Source organism: Anas acuta, chromosome Z, assembly GCF_963932015.1.
Source record: "Anas acuta chromosome Z, bAnaAcu1.1, whole genome shotgun sequence".
Classification (NCBI taxonomy): domain Eukaryota; kingdom Metazoa; phylum Chordata; class Aves; order Anseriformes; family Anatidae; genus Anas; species Anas acuta.
The window spans coordinates 70595722-70609824 of record NC_089017.1 but is presented as its reverse complement, the minus strand read 5'-3'; the positions used below and the strand labels follow the sequence as shown (position 1 = coordinate 70609824).

The window sequence follows — 14103 nt, the reverse complement described above, 5'->3', positions numbered from 1 at the left end:
CGTGATGTCATTGCTTTGTACTTAATGCTGTATTTAAGAGTATATGTAAAAGCCATGGTCTGCTTCAATTTAAATAAATAAGCAAAACTGTGTGTGGAAGTTCATCGTATTACTGAACCTGAGCTGCTGAAGCAGCAGGACACAAATGAAAGAAGCAAGATATCCTACAAACTTCTTGTGTGTTTTTGCATCTTGCACACTAGAAATTAGTGCATAAATAATGTCACTGGTGAGGTGGACCTGGTACAGACCAATGTGCAACGATCATAACTGTAAGCCAAGCAATGTTGGTTGTCAGATGTGCAGCTGGTGTAAAATAAATAACTTGCACTTTTGGTTAGCGAGTTGTTAGACCAGTGGCTACCAAGATGAGAACTAGAACCAGCAGCAAAGCAAATGACTATGGTCATGCTAAGACTAGAAATCACAAGAAGTTCTTGGCTTGTTCTACCAAATGAGTTTTAAAATGTTTGTCTTGCCTATAATTGTTCTGTGGTTTTAATTTTTTCCTTAGGCAATAATCTTCTCTGCAAAAACAGGGATCACAGATGAACAGATTGCGGATCTACAAATCTGTAGATCACAGATCTACAAATGAAGTCAGAATAATGTTTTTCTTTCAGGCATAGTATTTCAGACTTCATTAGCCTCAGAGCATTTTTCTCTCTTGTTTCTGAGAGCAGACCTGAGCTTCTGAAATAGAATAAAAATACTGTCTTTTCAAATTCGTTTCTAAATATGTTTCTAGCTCTACTTCTACTTGTAGGGCCAATGTTTCATTATTAATAAGAATTTAAGGTACAAGTCTAGTAACTGTGAAGTGGTTTCAGTAATTATTCTTCAGCCTCAGTCATCCCTAACATCCTGTTCATAGTTCACTGTGTCATTTCCTAAATTTTGCCAGATTATACAAATGTCTGGCATTAGTAAGAGCTCTTCTTATTAGGTAAAAAAAAAATGTTTTGTAAGTTACCAGCTGTGAGGCTTCATTTACCTAAGTCAGGTTAGGTATGCTCTGTAAGGATTAACTCTTCTGTGCTTATTTCTCTTCAGTGGACATGGAAATACATTTTTTTCATAATATATCCCTACATTGCAACACTCACTTTTATGCCATGATAAGAAATAAGTTCCTCTTCCTCATCTTTTAATATGCAGCAGATCAGTAGTAAGAACTTCTAACTTTAAATTACATTTAAATTTTGTTAATGCTCCGTATGTTAACCATTCTGATGTATTTCAGAATCCTTCTGCCAGTTACAAGTGAAAGTGTGATGTTCTGTGACTTCTGCCCTTAAGTATCTATTTAAATGCCCAAGCTGATCAGCTGTCTTGGCTTAAATAAATCTGTTTGTCCAAAGACAGAATACGTGATACCACGTAAAACATTTCATTTTGAAACTGCTCTGGATAATATATGAAAAGACGTTTCCCTATCGCACTGTCTTACAATCTCAGTTCGGACATCTTTATTTTCTGTTATGGCCATGGACCCCAGAGGACTACGCTTTTCTGCAATGAAATGTGAATTCAGCTACATAGACTGGAACACTGAAGGAGATGTAAGTCAGTCAGGGCGTTCAATGTCTCTTAAGATCCAAACCCACCTTATTGCAGGACTGGCTGCTGAGGTTGAGTGAGATCACATCCAACTTTGTTCTGCTGTTCCCTCAAACTCCGCAGTTCCCTGAAACATTAACAGACGCAACCTTACCTCTCTCAACCTCTTTTATGCAATGTTCTCACAAAGAGGAAGAGAGGTCGCCGGGACCTATTGCTGGCAAAGGTCAAATAAACAGTCTTTGTGTGGAAGAATGGGGTAGAGAATGCTGCATTCCCTGCTGTGCATGGATCCTCACGGACAATCTGCCATCGTGGTGGCCTTCACAGGGACCGTGACATCTTCTGCAAGCATCCACAGACTCTGAACTCTCGCTCTTTAGAGGAAAGCCTCAAGCTCACTGTTAGTGTGTGGCATAAACTTACCTTTTTTTCACCTTGCACTTGTCATTACTTCTGTTGCTGTGTTACTGTAATCCTCTTGAGAGTTTTGTGGCAGATACAGAATCTTCAGAGGTTTTTCAGGATACTTGCATGAGTTCTCTTTCTAAGTTTTCTAAAGGCTTTTTGCAAGACTATATCTATAACTTCTTTGCCAAGCCTGAACACAAATACTATGCTATTGTTCTGAATACCCTCTCATTTTTAAAGGCATTGGTGGTTCCCTTTTCTGTGCAGTTTGGAACTATTATGTTAATGTTGGTATGTTTGCAGTGAGCGACAGAAAAACTGAGAATCTTCAAAAGGTGTATATCTGCAGAAGGACCAAAATCATTCCTCGAACCACTTTTTTCCCCATGTAAAGGTTTCCACTTGCATTCTTGAATGTGAACAAGAAAGAAAAAAAAATCTTTGCAATTCGTTCTTCTTGTCTTGTATTGTAAAGGAACAGTTTTCCTACTTTCCATTATATTGCTTGATAACTTGTTTGAAAATCTGTCAGTGAAAGAAGCAGTTTAACAAAAGTCTTACCTTTGTACATCAAAAAAAAAAATAAATCGCCTATCCATTAAATTAGGAAGAAATTATAAAGGTTTTTTTTTCTTAATAAACTGGGGTCATGCTGTGCCCAGTGCTTAGCTATAGATGTCTGTTTCTTAGGTGATCAGGTAGCCCGAGTTATATTTGATAGTCATGGATGTAGCTTGCTGTGCTTTGCCTGCTTTGGGACTGATCCTTAGCAGTTTTAGGTTGGCCTAATTTCCCTGAAGTCAGCAGCCTCATGTCCTTTTGCTGTTCTGCTCAATAAGACAACTCTGGAGGAAACTGCCTTCTTTTCATTATTTTAGCATTGCCTGATAAAAAAACACACTTATCAGTATATAAGAAGCATTATTCTGTAAGGAAAGTATTTTAAGGAAAGTAAGGAAAGTCAGTTAATTTTATGTATATAAGTAAATATAACTAAATAAATATGTAAATACATATAAATATAATACATGTGTTATTTATACATAAATATAATATTCTGTTTAGGTATTCTGTGTAAGTAAATGGGAAAGAGTAGTAGCTGCTCAGACAGAAGGGGCATGTTACATCCCTGGTCTTGGCCAGAATGTGGGAAGTAAACTCTTTTCCCATCCTACAGAAACTTCAAAGAGCTCTAGGGGATAGAGCACAAACTGGGAGTATTCCTTAGTGTGTATCTATCTGTATATAAGGGGATGCACATGATGTGCATTTGAGCAAAAGCAGAATCTAGGCCAAAATTTCTTGGAAGACTAGGATCCTGGAGCATACCTGATGTCATAGGGATAGCAAGGAAAAGGAATGCCTAGAATTAAGCTTACATAGTTTTCTGAAAGACTAAAATCATTATTAAGCATGAGTGTAATCTGACTGTGCTAAACCTTTTTCAGTGCATTTTCAGTACACTGTGAAAGATACAGACTGATCACAGCTTAATGAGAGTTTCTTCCAGAGATTTTTTTCATTGCTATTATGAATACCTAGAGAGGGACGTCCAAACACTTATTAAGCTGCATGATTACGTACCATAAGAAGATTTTACTCTTCTTAACAGGGTTGGACAAGTTATAACCATCAAAGCAAAAGTGAACAGAGCATTCAACACCAGCATGGAGGTAAGAGATCATCACTGTTATTTCTAATGATGCTTAATGAACAGGGGAGAGAGATGGGAGGAGAAGAGAAATGAAACAAGGATCCAGTCTTACTAGTTCCAGAAGGATGTAGTGCAGAAATCTAAACAACAGCGCTGCCTAATGAAACTCTGGTTTCATAATGACTATTTTAATTGCATATTGCCTGTTAAATAATCTGTGTCAAAACAGCAACTGGACCCTGAAGACTCAAAATACTTGGCAGGTGTAATGGACAGGTTGGCGTAGTTGGTGTTCGTCCAGTCCAAAGCCGTTAACCTCTGTGTCATCTTCAGATCAGAGCCAGGCTCTACTGAATAGGTGGTCTTCTAAATATTTTTGAAACTTTTGGTAAAAAAAAAAATGTATTTCTTTCAGCTAGTTGTGCACATTATTACTCTTCATATTGTAATAATGTATTGTCCAATTACTTGAAATAAGAATGGAACAATATGGGTATGTTAATTAGTATTAATGGAAAAGGTGCATATCCTAGAGAATGTATTCCAGAAGGCTCTAAAGTTCACAAAAATCAAAAGATTTGATGCACATCAGAGGGTCAAATGAAGTGCTTCCCCTTGCAGTGTTTCACTGTATTCTGTGTCTTTATAAAGACTTCACTGTTCGTACAGATCTTAGATTTAGACATGGACTCCCAATGGCACCGCAAGTAAATGGAAATGGATACCCATAAAACTAAATCTAAGTGTCTTTCCTGTTTTTTATGTTACCCTTACAGATGGTTTGAAACATCTATATACAGCTGTGCTAAAGGGCTTTTCAGAGGCCAGAGAATATTGTGATGTTCTTGTATGTTCAGAGCTCTATCAGTGATAGCAGATCAGGCTTTTTACCTTTTTTAGGCTTTTTACCTTTTTTCCTTAGGTTTCAGAGACAGGACATGATTAATTTGTTAAACAGTGCTCTGCTTTATCTGAACTCAGTGGACGATGATGTAATTACTTTTTTGTCCCCTTCTCCCACTACCTTCTTCCTTGTAGGTTGGCATCAAGGTTACAGTACAGGACGTTTTGACAAATGTTGAAAAAATCGTGAGTGTGGCATATGCAACATATGTAGCCAAACCAGTCGGTGCTAAAAAGGTATTCATTCTATTTTGTTCTATGCTTGACATTACTGGGACTATATTTCTGTGAAATAGCCCTCCTCTGATTGTGAAACACAGGAAAATGATGATACCTGTTCATTCTGATCAATGACAGAAAAATAGCATGAACTCCAGAAAATAAGGAGATATTTTTTTCCACAACTGATATGAATTTTTTAGGCTTTTTTATTGTTTCCACTTTTTCCTGCACATTTACTAGTAGTAGAAGTGGTGCTGTTATGGGGACTGCAATATTGCCATAGGCAAGCATTGGAAAAGAAATTCCTGTGAGTTTGCACCACCTGTCTCCTTTTCAGAAGCAGATCTATATACATATAAGGGTTTGGGGGAGGATGGGGTCCTTTTTGTTTTCATCCTTCACACCCGCTTTTGAGAAGGTGGTCAGAGTCATGACTACTCAGGTAGAAAACATTTTTAAGCTAGCTTCCAACCTAAATTAATTCTTCAGCATTAATGTTAAATAGTTTGTATGCCACTGTTGTCTCTTCTCCCCAGTGTTTGGCTCCTTGGAGGTGTTTAGAAACCAGTCACAGTGCTGTTTGTCCTTCACAGTGGAAGCACAGTTTTTCTAAAGTGTTCGTGTGGGAAAGGCCGTATATTCCTCAGATATTCTTAATGAACTCCCTTTGTGTACAGTCTACTTTCTAACACAAGTTACTAGTATCATATCTGACTTTCCAGTTTCTTTTAACATATTATAAAAGTGCATCTTGCCTTATTAATATCCACTGCTGATTGGCAGACAGTTGTCATCACATGAGCAATTCAATACATCCAGTCATTTCTTTCCTTTTCTGCAATGATATATTGCAGTTTGCTGAAGAAACAAATTAGTGCAGTTTTACCAAAACTAAAGCTTAGCTTGTCTCTGAAAGGTTAATGGCTAAGGTTAGCCTGAGAGCACTAAAATATAAAGTAAGGATTGTTTATTATTAATTTGATATCACATCCATGGCACCTTATGCCCAAATTTCCAGGGAGATTATTTACAGATTAAATTTGTGATGATTAACTAAGCTTAAGACAGGACTGCCCAGAGGGAGTTTAAGATTTCAGTTCTAATTTCATTGGAAATTAGAGTATTGGAGAAGTTAACATTTTTTCAAACCTGCTTTTTGAACAATTGTTGCTAAAGCTGTGCAGAGAGCAACAGTATACATTCACCATCTTAATCTTCTAGCTAAGCCATTTGGAAAAAGCTGGGAAGTTCTTGAGTAGGGTCAGAGATAAGGCAAGTAAACTGGAAGAGTGTTCAGTGAAGACTCGAAGACTGAGAAATAGTAGCAGCAGGCTGTAAAATGTTGGTTTTGTTTGTGTTACATTGCATGTGCATTATTTTAAGGTTTCTGAAATTAGATCTTGTAAGTAAATGACACAAGTGTCTGTTCAGTAGCACCTCACAGTATTTATCTAAATGTAAGACTTTTCAGAAGCCAGTATGGGACTGGATTCATTTTTTCCCTATGCTGACATACATGGGAATTTGCATTTGAGCACAGGTAGCGTTTAGGGCATAAATTATTTAATAGTAAAGGAAATTCTTAACTCTGAGAGTGGTGAGGTACTGGAGCAGGTTGCCCAGGAAAGCTGTGGGTGCCCCATCCCTGGAGGTGCTCAAGACCAGGCTGGATGGGGCTTTGGGCAACCTGGGCTGGTGGGAAGAGTCCCTGCCTATGGCAGGGGGTTGGAACCAGATGGTCTTTAAGGTCCCTTCCAACCCAAACCATCCTATGGTTCTGTGCTTCTATGAAATGTGTGTAGCCTGAAGCCACACCAAGTGCTATGTGTTCATGCATTTCTCCTCCACCTCAGAAAACCAGTAGTCCTTTTAAAACAGGTCTTCAGATAGTTGGGGATAGACAGAATAGGCCATGTGAGTATGGGTGAATTTTAAGAGTGCAGGCTATTTGAAGGAGACTTAGTGAAAGAGAATGGGCTCTGGGGTACACTTTCATGCATTAAGAAAAAAAGTATTGCACCACTGCTCACCACCACTGCAACTGGATTGTTTTTCTAAAAAGAAAATTCTGTACTCAAATGTTCTTGTTTGAGTATAGATTTTTTGTTGTTTTCTTTGTTGTTGCTGTTGTTTTTTAAATAAGGACTGTCTTAAACTGTAAGTGCTCTTGTGAATCTTTGTATTAAGAAGTTAAAACCCTGTTGTGTGTGAGTTTTAACAAATGACTCTGAAAGGATAATGCAGAATCTCTTGAACTTTAACTCTGCACATGTTTGTATTAATGACACTTGTCTTCTTGAAGAGTTGATAGCAAAAGATTATAGAAAATGCTGATGCCATTTTAAGTTCAAAGTGCATGGTATGATTGTGGAATTAAGAACTTTTTTTTTTCTTTTTTTTTTTTTTCTTTCCCATTTTCATAGATTGAACTAGAACCTGTGCAGCTTCTGTCTACAGAAGACCATCTGGAGCACACCCTGGCTACTGAGAGAAGAAGAATCCGACTGGGCTATGAACAGCTCTTTCAGAACCTAATGCAGGAGAGTAATAAGGAAGGTGATTACTGTGGTCATTATAGAAGATGGAATAAATAACATAAGGAAGGGAGAAAAAAAAAACAGTCCAAACAGCTGAGTGTAGCTCCATGAGGCGGTGGTGTCAGGTAGAAAAGGGTGTATCAGATTTTGTGAGTCTGCGTAGTACAGTTGTACTAATAGAGTACCATTTATTTGTTTTTCACAAATTCTAAATCTAAAATGCAGGATTGAATGCTAAGCACATGTTAAATAGATGTAAAATGCAGATCTTGTTGCTTATACATCTAAGAATTAACAGTAAATGCAGATCTTTGCAATACAATAATAAAGTCCTATAACATCAGTTATAATGTAGACAGAAGGATGAAATTCATTTGGGATTATGGCTGTCTTTGCAAGAAACCTCAAAGGGCTATGTTCATGCTGTGAGAACGTTCCCAACAAGCAGGTGAAACTTCATTAGATGGTGGTTAAAACAAGTAAAGAAAAAAAAAATAAACTCCTCAGGACCAAATTAGAAAAGCTGATCCGAGGCACTGGTTCATATTAATTTCTGGTAGAAATCTCTGTTCTTAAAGACCACTGTGCTTCAAAGTTGCTGTGTTCCCCTGCAAAAGAAGTTATTAACAAACAGTTAAGAAATGTGCTGATACCTGGAAAATCTGAGCTGTAACTGTATCTGAACAGCAGTCATTATTATGTGTCTGTCTTCACTGAGGAAGGATGAAACCTCTTGTAAATATAAATTAGAGTCTTAACAACTTAATTAGACTGTGTAGGGGCTACTGCAAGCAAATAGCTTATTTTTATTGTTCATCACCATCTGACCAATGCCCAGCCTATCCCGAAGCAGCCGGCCCCCCTACCCGGGCCAGCCACCCCTATATATTGTTCAGCATGACCCCATATGGTGTGGAATACCGCTTTGTCCAGTTTGGGTCAGCTGTCCTGGGTCCGTCCCCTCCCAGCTCTTGCTGCACCCCCAGCCTGCCCGCTGGCAGGGCGGAGTGAGGAGCTGAAAAGCCCTTGGTTTGGTGTAAGCACTGCTCTGCAACAATTAAAAGATCAGCATGTTACCTGCACTCTTCTCATCCTAATCCAAAACATAGCACCCTACCAGCTACTAGGAGGAAAATTAACTCCAGGACAGTCCTCATGGTAACTGCCTCATAGGAAGAGGTTTAATACCATGAAAGAGAAATCAAAGGTTGATGAATTTGGTTTCCACTACCTTGCCTGGAGACTTCCTAGAAAGATCTGATCACCATAAACAGAGATTCACCTATTTTAGGGGGTAGAGCAAGCAAAACGGGAAAGAGAAGAAAATACTGCATAAGTGACTGCCAGGTAGCATGTTCAGAAAGTGAAGTTTGTCTTCTGAGTAGATCTTATGCAACAACTTAAGTAGGTCCAAAGTGCAAGTTAGTCAGATGTGTCCACACGTTTATATAATCATAAAGGCAGTTAATTAGGGCAAAAATCTAAAGTACAATTCAGGTCAAGTAGCATGTAGCATGAATGCGCTCTTTGTAAATAACTGACACCATCTCATGTCTAAAGGGACTCTTGGAAAATATATCTGAAAAAGCGAAGAGTACAGTAAGGATGTTTGGCTAAGCATTTGGAAGTGGAATTGGAAACACTCAACAGAAAGTGGTCACTGTTTCAGATCAGTAGTCTCTCCTTAGTGTATCCACTCTATATACTCTTTCTAGTAATCACAAAATTTGTAAGTAAAAGGCTATGAAATGATCGTGTCATACTATAACCTTAATTAGACAGATTTGCATGGGTGCCAATCATACATGATGGTCAAAGTCTATGAGAGGCATTTGAAGAAGTGATAAACTGCTGTAACAACATCTGTTAAAGGTCATGCAGAGCAACCAAGGATAACCAGAAGCACAAGCTGAGAAAGTTGGCTGCCTGTGTTCGTAGCTAAACGTGAGTTTCACAGTTACTGCTTCTGGTGCAGCATCTTTAAAGGATTCTTTCAAGGAAGGATCTCTGTGCTGCCATACCACTGAGGGGTGCACCACCCCCCATCTCATCATCATCTTGCTACACTTGGAAAGATCAGAAGCCTTCCTGTATCTTCCTTTTTTTCCATTTTTTTTCTTTTCAGTGTGTCTAAAGCAAATGGCACACTTTGGTAACTGGTAGTATTTTCTTCTTGGTTATCAGAGTTAACCAGCTGAAATAATTCATTATATATGGCTTCCATATTTCAGATACTTTTAAAGAGGAAGATGCAGTTTCAACTGACCTCACTCATGTGCAGAGTATTGAGCTCGTCCAGCCTCCTCATGCAAACCATCATGGAAACACTTTTGGTGGCCAGATCATGGCTTGGATGGAGACAGTGGCAAGTATTTCAGCAAGGTACTTTTCTACATCAGAGTCTTTGTATGTGTTTCTAAAAGGATGTGTATGCTTCCATTTTAATACTAAAGGTGTCAACAGGATTTATTTTATGAAAACAGCAGACCCAAATCCTTTTGACTTTCCTTCTTAAGATTGCAGGAGGCCTTTAAACGATTTCCGTGGTACATTTCCCACAGCATGCCACACTACTGTGGGAGTCATGTTTTGTTCTCTCTCTGTTATATATGCAGAGCCTAAGGCAAAAGAGTCCATATTATTTGCCTGAAACTCCCTGCAGAAAGTCATCATTAGAAATAGGAATAGAAACTCAGCCTCCTTGTGATTGGTGTGGTGTTTTAAAAACAGAGCCAGTCATTAAGTCAGAGTAAAACTGACACGAGCCCTGTATTAATTGATAGCCCAAAACAGGGAGTCTTCTAGATGTCATTGTGCAGATGCTCATGCCAGAGTAAGAATCAGAAGAAACGTGTGCTGTTTTATTGGTGCTTATGCTGAAGGTATGCATAAACTTCTGCAAGTCACTTAGCCTTTCAGACCCCCTGTGTCCCACATCCTGTGAATTCTAATATTGTTAGTAGTTCAATGTGCTCTGACATCTTCAGGTAGTAAGTACAAAATATTTTTGTGAAACTGCCTCTAAGTAAGGCCTGGGCATATTGTCATTTGATTTCTCTTCATCTGAAAATGAGCAGTTGTTTGTCTCCCTCCTTGTTCTTGGACCATATACAAAGCTTCTTTGTAAGCAACACTTGAATTTCAGTTTGAATTTTCCTTGCATACCAAGTGACCTATTTCACTGCCGGGATGTTAGATTAGTTTTTTTAACTTTAATAATTAAATGACTTTCCCACTCATTATTCATGTAGTTTTGACTTGTAGGCAGTAGCTATACTGGTAGCAACAGATTTTCTTCAGTGTTTGGATAAACAACTTGCTTTATTAACATAAGAATGCACTGACCTTACCCCATTGTGTAATTTCATTGGCTTCAAATGAGTTGTTTCAGATTTGTGCCGTAATCTGACCCAAAATATTCGCCTGTTTTCATTTGATAAATGTGACATAGAGAGTCACATTTGTCTTTAAAAAGTGAAGGGAATCACCAGTGAAGCAAGTAGGAAAAACACTTTATTTGGAATAATGAATGTCTAACATAATTTGTTGTGTAAAAAAATTCAAGAATAACAGTTGATGACAGAAGAATGTTGAAAACAGAGATGCTGTAGTTTGTGAAACAGCTAGTCTCATTACAAACCTCTTGTGAGGCCACTCATAATTAGATCTGACCTTTGAAGTTAAGAGTTGCTATGGCCACAAATTCTGAAAGAAATGGAGGAGAAGGGCCAACATTTGAAAAGTAAATTTGTAAGAGCATTGTAAAGGTTACTCACCCTCTTTCCCCCCACCTTTAAGTCTGGACAATGGATGAAAATCTTAGAGATAGTAGTAAAGCTATCTGAATATTTGTTTGAACTGGATTGGTTGTTTCTTACGTCTTCAACTTCCAGTAAAAGTATTCAGAAGACAGTTTTCCAGGAAGAACAGAATAATTAGGCCAAATTTCTGTTCAGTTCTTCTCTTTATTTTCAATAATACTGTATTTGCATCTTTATTGTGAACTTTGTAAATGAGATAACCATTTAGTGTTTTAAATCAGAAGAGCAAATTATTTTTAATGAAATTACAAAGTCATTTGAATGTCTGAGTCTATTAAAAAGATGTACCAGTCAATTAATTAGCAACAGATAATTGTGTGCATTTAACAATACTGGTACATTAGTTTGCAGAGTGCAATTGAGCTAAAAGCTAAGAACACTACATAACTGTATTTTCAAGTATAAAAACTGCACAGTGAAAATCTATTCTCAGATGTGCATATCTAATTCTTACTGAGGAGTTACACAAACGTGCATGAGGATAGAACATGTTTTCTCTAAGTCTAAAAACGCATGATATTGTTACATATTGTTCTTTATTAATGTGGTGCACAAAGATGTCTGGGGGACCTTTATTACACTTAGAACTGCTGAAGAAACCAAAATTTTGCCCACTCTGGAGAGATTGCAAACTATACCCTCCCACTTCCACAAACTCTGAAGTTGTATTGAATCATAGAGCAGCCCAGGTTGGAGAGGCCTCAAAGGTCATCACATCCAACCTTTTCTGGGAAATGGGAGTCTAGATGAGATTGTCTAGTGCCAGGTCCTGCACCTGGGGCGCAATAACCCCAAGCAGAGCTACCAGCTGGGAGATGAGTGGTTGGAGAGCTGCCAGGCAGAGAAGGACCTGGGAGTGATGGTGGACAGTTGGCTGAACATGAGCCAGCAGTGTGCTCAGGTGGCCAAGAAGGCCAACGGCATCCTGGCTTGTATCAGAAACAGGGTGACCAGCAGGGCTAGGGAGGTGATCGTCCCCCTGTACTCGGCTCTGGTGAGGCCGCACCTCGAGTACTGTGTTCAGTTTTGGGCCCCTCGCTACAAGAAGGACATCGAGGTGCTTGAGCGGGTCCAGAGAAGGGCGGCGAAGCTGGTGAGGGGCCTGGAGAACAAGTCCTACGAGGAGCGGCTGAGGGAGCTGGGCTTGTTCAGCCTGGAGAAGAGGAGGCTCAGGGGTGACCTTATTGCTCTCTACAGGTACCTCAAAGGAGGCTGTAGCAAGGTGGGGGTTGGTCTGTTCTCCCATGTGCCTGGTGACAGGACGAGGGGGAATGGGCTAAAGATGCACCAAGGGAGGTTTAGGTTGGATATGAGGAAGAACTTATTTACTGAGAGGGTTGTGAGGCATTGGAATGGGCTGCCCAGGGAAGTGGTGGAGTCACCATCCCTTTAGGTCTTTAAAAGACGTTTAGATGTAGAGCTTAGGGATATGGTTTAGTGGAGGACTTGTTAGTGTTAGGTCAGAGGTTGGACTCGGTGATCTTGGAAGTCTCTTCCAACCTAGAAATTCTGTGATTCTGTCCAACTACATCCTGAAAGCCTCCAGTGAGGGGGATTCCACCACAACTGTGGGGATGTTGTTCCAGTGGTTGGTTGTTCTCACTGTAAAAAAAATAAATTAATTTGTCAAGACAAAACCTCTTTGAGTGCAACTTGTACCCATTACCTTTGTCTTCTCCCTGTGTCTCCTTGAGAAGGAGACCCTCTGTCTTTGTTACAGTCGGACTTTAAATACTGGGGTACTCATTAAATTCTCCATGAGCCTTCTCTTCTCCAGGGTGAAAAAAACCAGCTCCTCCAGCATTTCCTCAAAGGGCAAGTTCTCCAACTCTTTGATCATCTCCATGGCCCTCTTTTGAACCCTTTCCAGTCTATCTGCCTCTTTTTTGAATCACAAGAACCAGAACTGGACACAGTATTCCAGGCGCATCCTGCAGTATCTGTATTGCAGACGTTTTTTTCTGGCATGCCTGTGAAGGTCAGAGAAGTGGTAGGTTGTTGCAGTTCCCTTTCACAGATGACACAATATTGCAGAAATATTCTTTCTATTCTGTTTCTCCACTGCAGTAGCCCAAAAAACAGCTTTGCTCATGTACTTCTGGAAGGGGTAGTCTCCTGGCACTACACCAGCAAAGTTTTACCAGAGTGGCTACAGCCTATTTCACAAGCAGTTCGAAGAGCACCAGTAGGACAGCTCAGCTAAACCTGACTGCATGTAATTGAATATACTATAGGATCAGAAAACATCAGTAAGATATGTGTTTATATGATGCCTACCCTCATCTTCTGAAATTTAGCAAATATGTTTTCTGAATTGATAAGGGATCAATTCAAAATCTTGCTGTCCCATTGTATATGCAAAAATGTCCTTCCAAGCTCAGACCAAATTAAATACATATACATGCATCTGGTAGTTTTATGAGTATTTTTTTCACTTCATATAATACTAGTAGAAAGCATTGACAAAAAAAAAAAAAAAAGATGTATCAGTATTCAAAAGAAGAGATTCACATTGCTTTGCTTGAACACTGTTTCTGATGCTGAACCTTTCTGCTCAGGTTTCGTTAATTGTGTAAAGGGTTTATGATCAGGCATTTTTACATACTGAGCAATATCCTACTCCCTATACAATAATGTAGAAGTTAATGAAACTCTTTGTGAAGCAGGTGGTTACTCTGTAGGTAAGGGATTCATGGTCTGGCACCAAAAGAAGGTAATAACAAGCAGTGAGAATCAATTAGTCAGTGTTTGTAAAGTGTGTTGAAAATGAAGCAGCATGACATAAGTGGTGTTATTATGTTTGAAGCTTGAATTATATGCTCCTGGAGCTGAACATGTTAACTATATTTCAGTGGGTTACGGAATAAATTAGTGTAATACAGTGAGTGATCTTTAGGCTGTGGAAACCTTGTTGCTCTAATCATTACCCCTTTCAAACCTAACAAAGGAGGTTCTTTCACGTGACTGTGTGTTTTGCTCTCTGTCTCATGGGGTT

At 39.0% G+C, this 14103-nt stretch overlaps 1 protein-coding gene across 1 annotated transcript in view; it reads left to right on the top strand.

The window, feature by feature from the left end:
* The window catches only part of ACOT12 (acyl-CoA thioesterase 12), a 34027-nt gene that overhangs the window by 3474 nt on the left and 16450 nt on the right, over window positions 1-14103 (top strand). The window contains exons 3-6 of the mRNA XM_068666748.1: window positions 3584-3644; window positions 4664-4765; window positions 7174-7306; window positions 9519-9669. Coding sequence (XP_068522849.1) covers window positions 3584-3644; window positions 4664-4765; window positions 7174-7306; window positions 9519-9669 — 447 coding nt within the window. The remainder of the gene's footprint in view (window positions 1-3583; window positions 3645-4663; window positions 4766-7173; window positions 7307-9518; window positions 9670-14103) is intronic.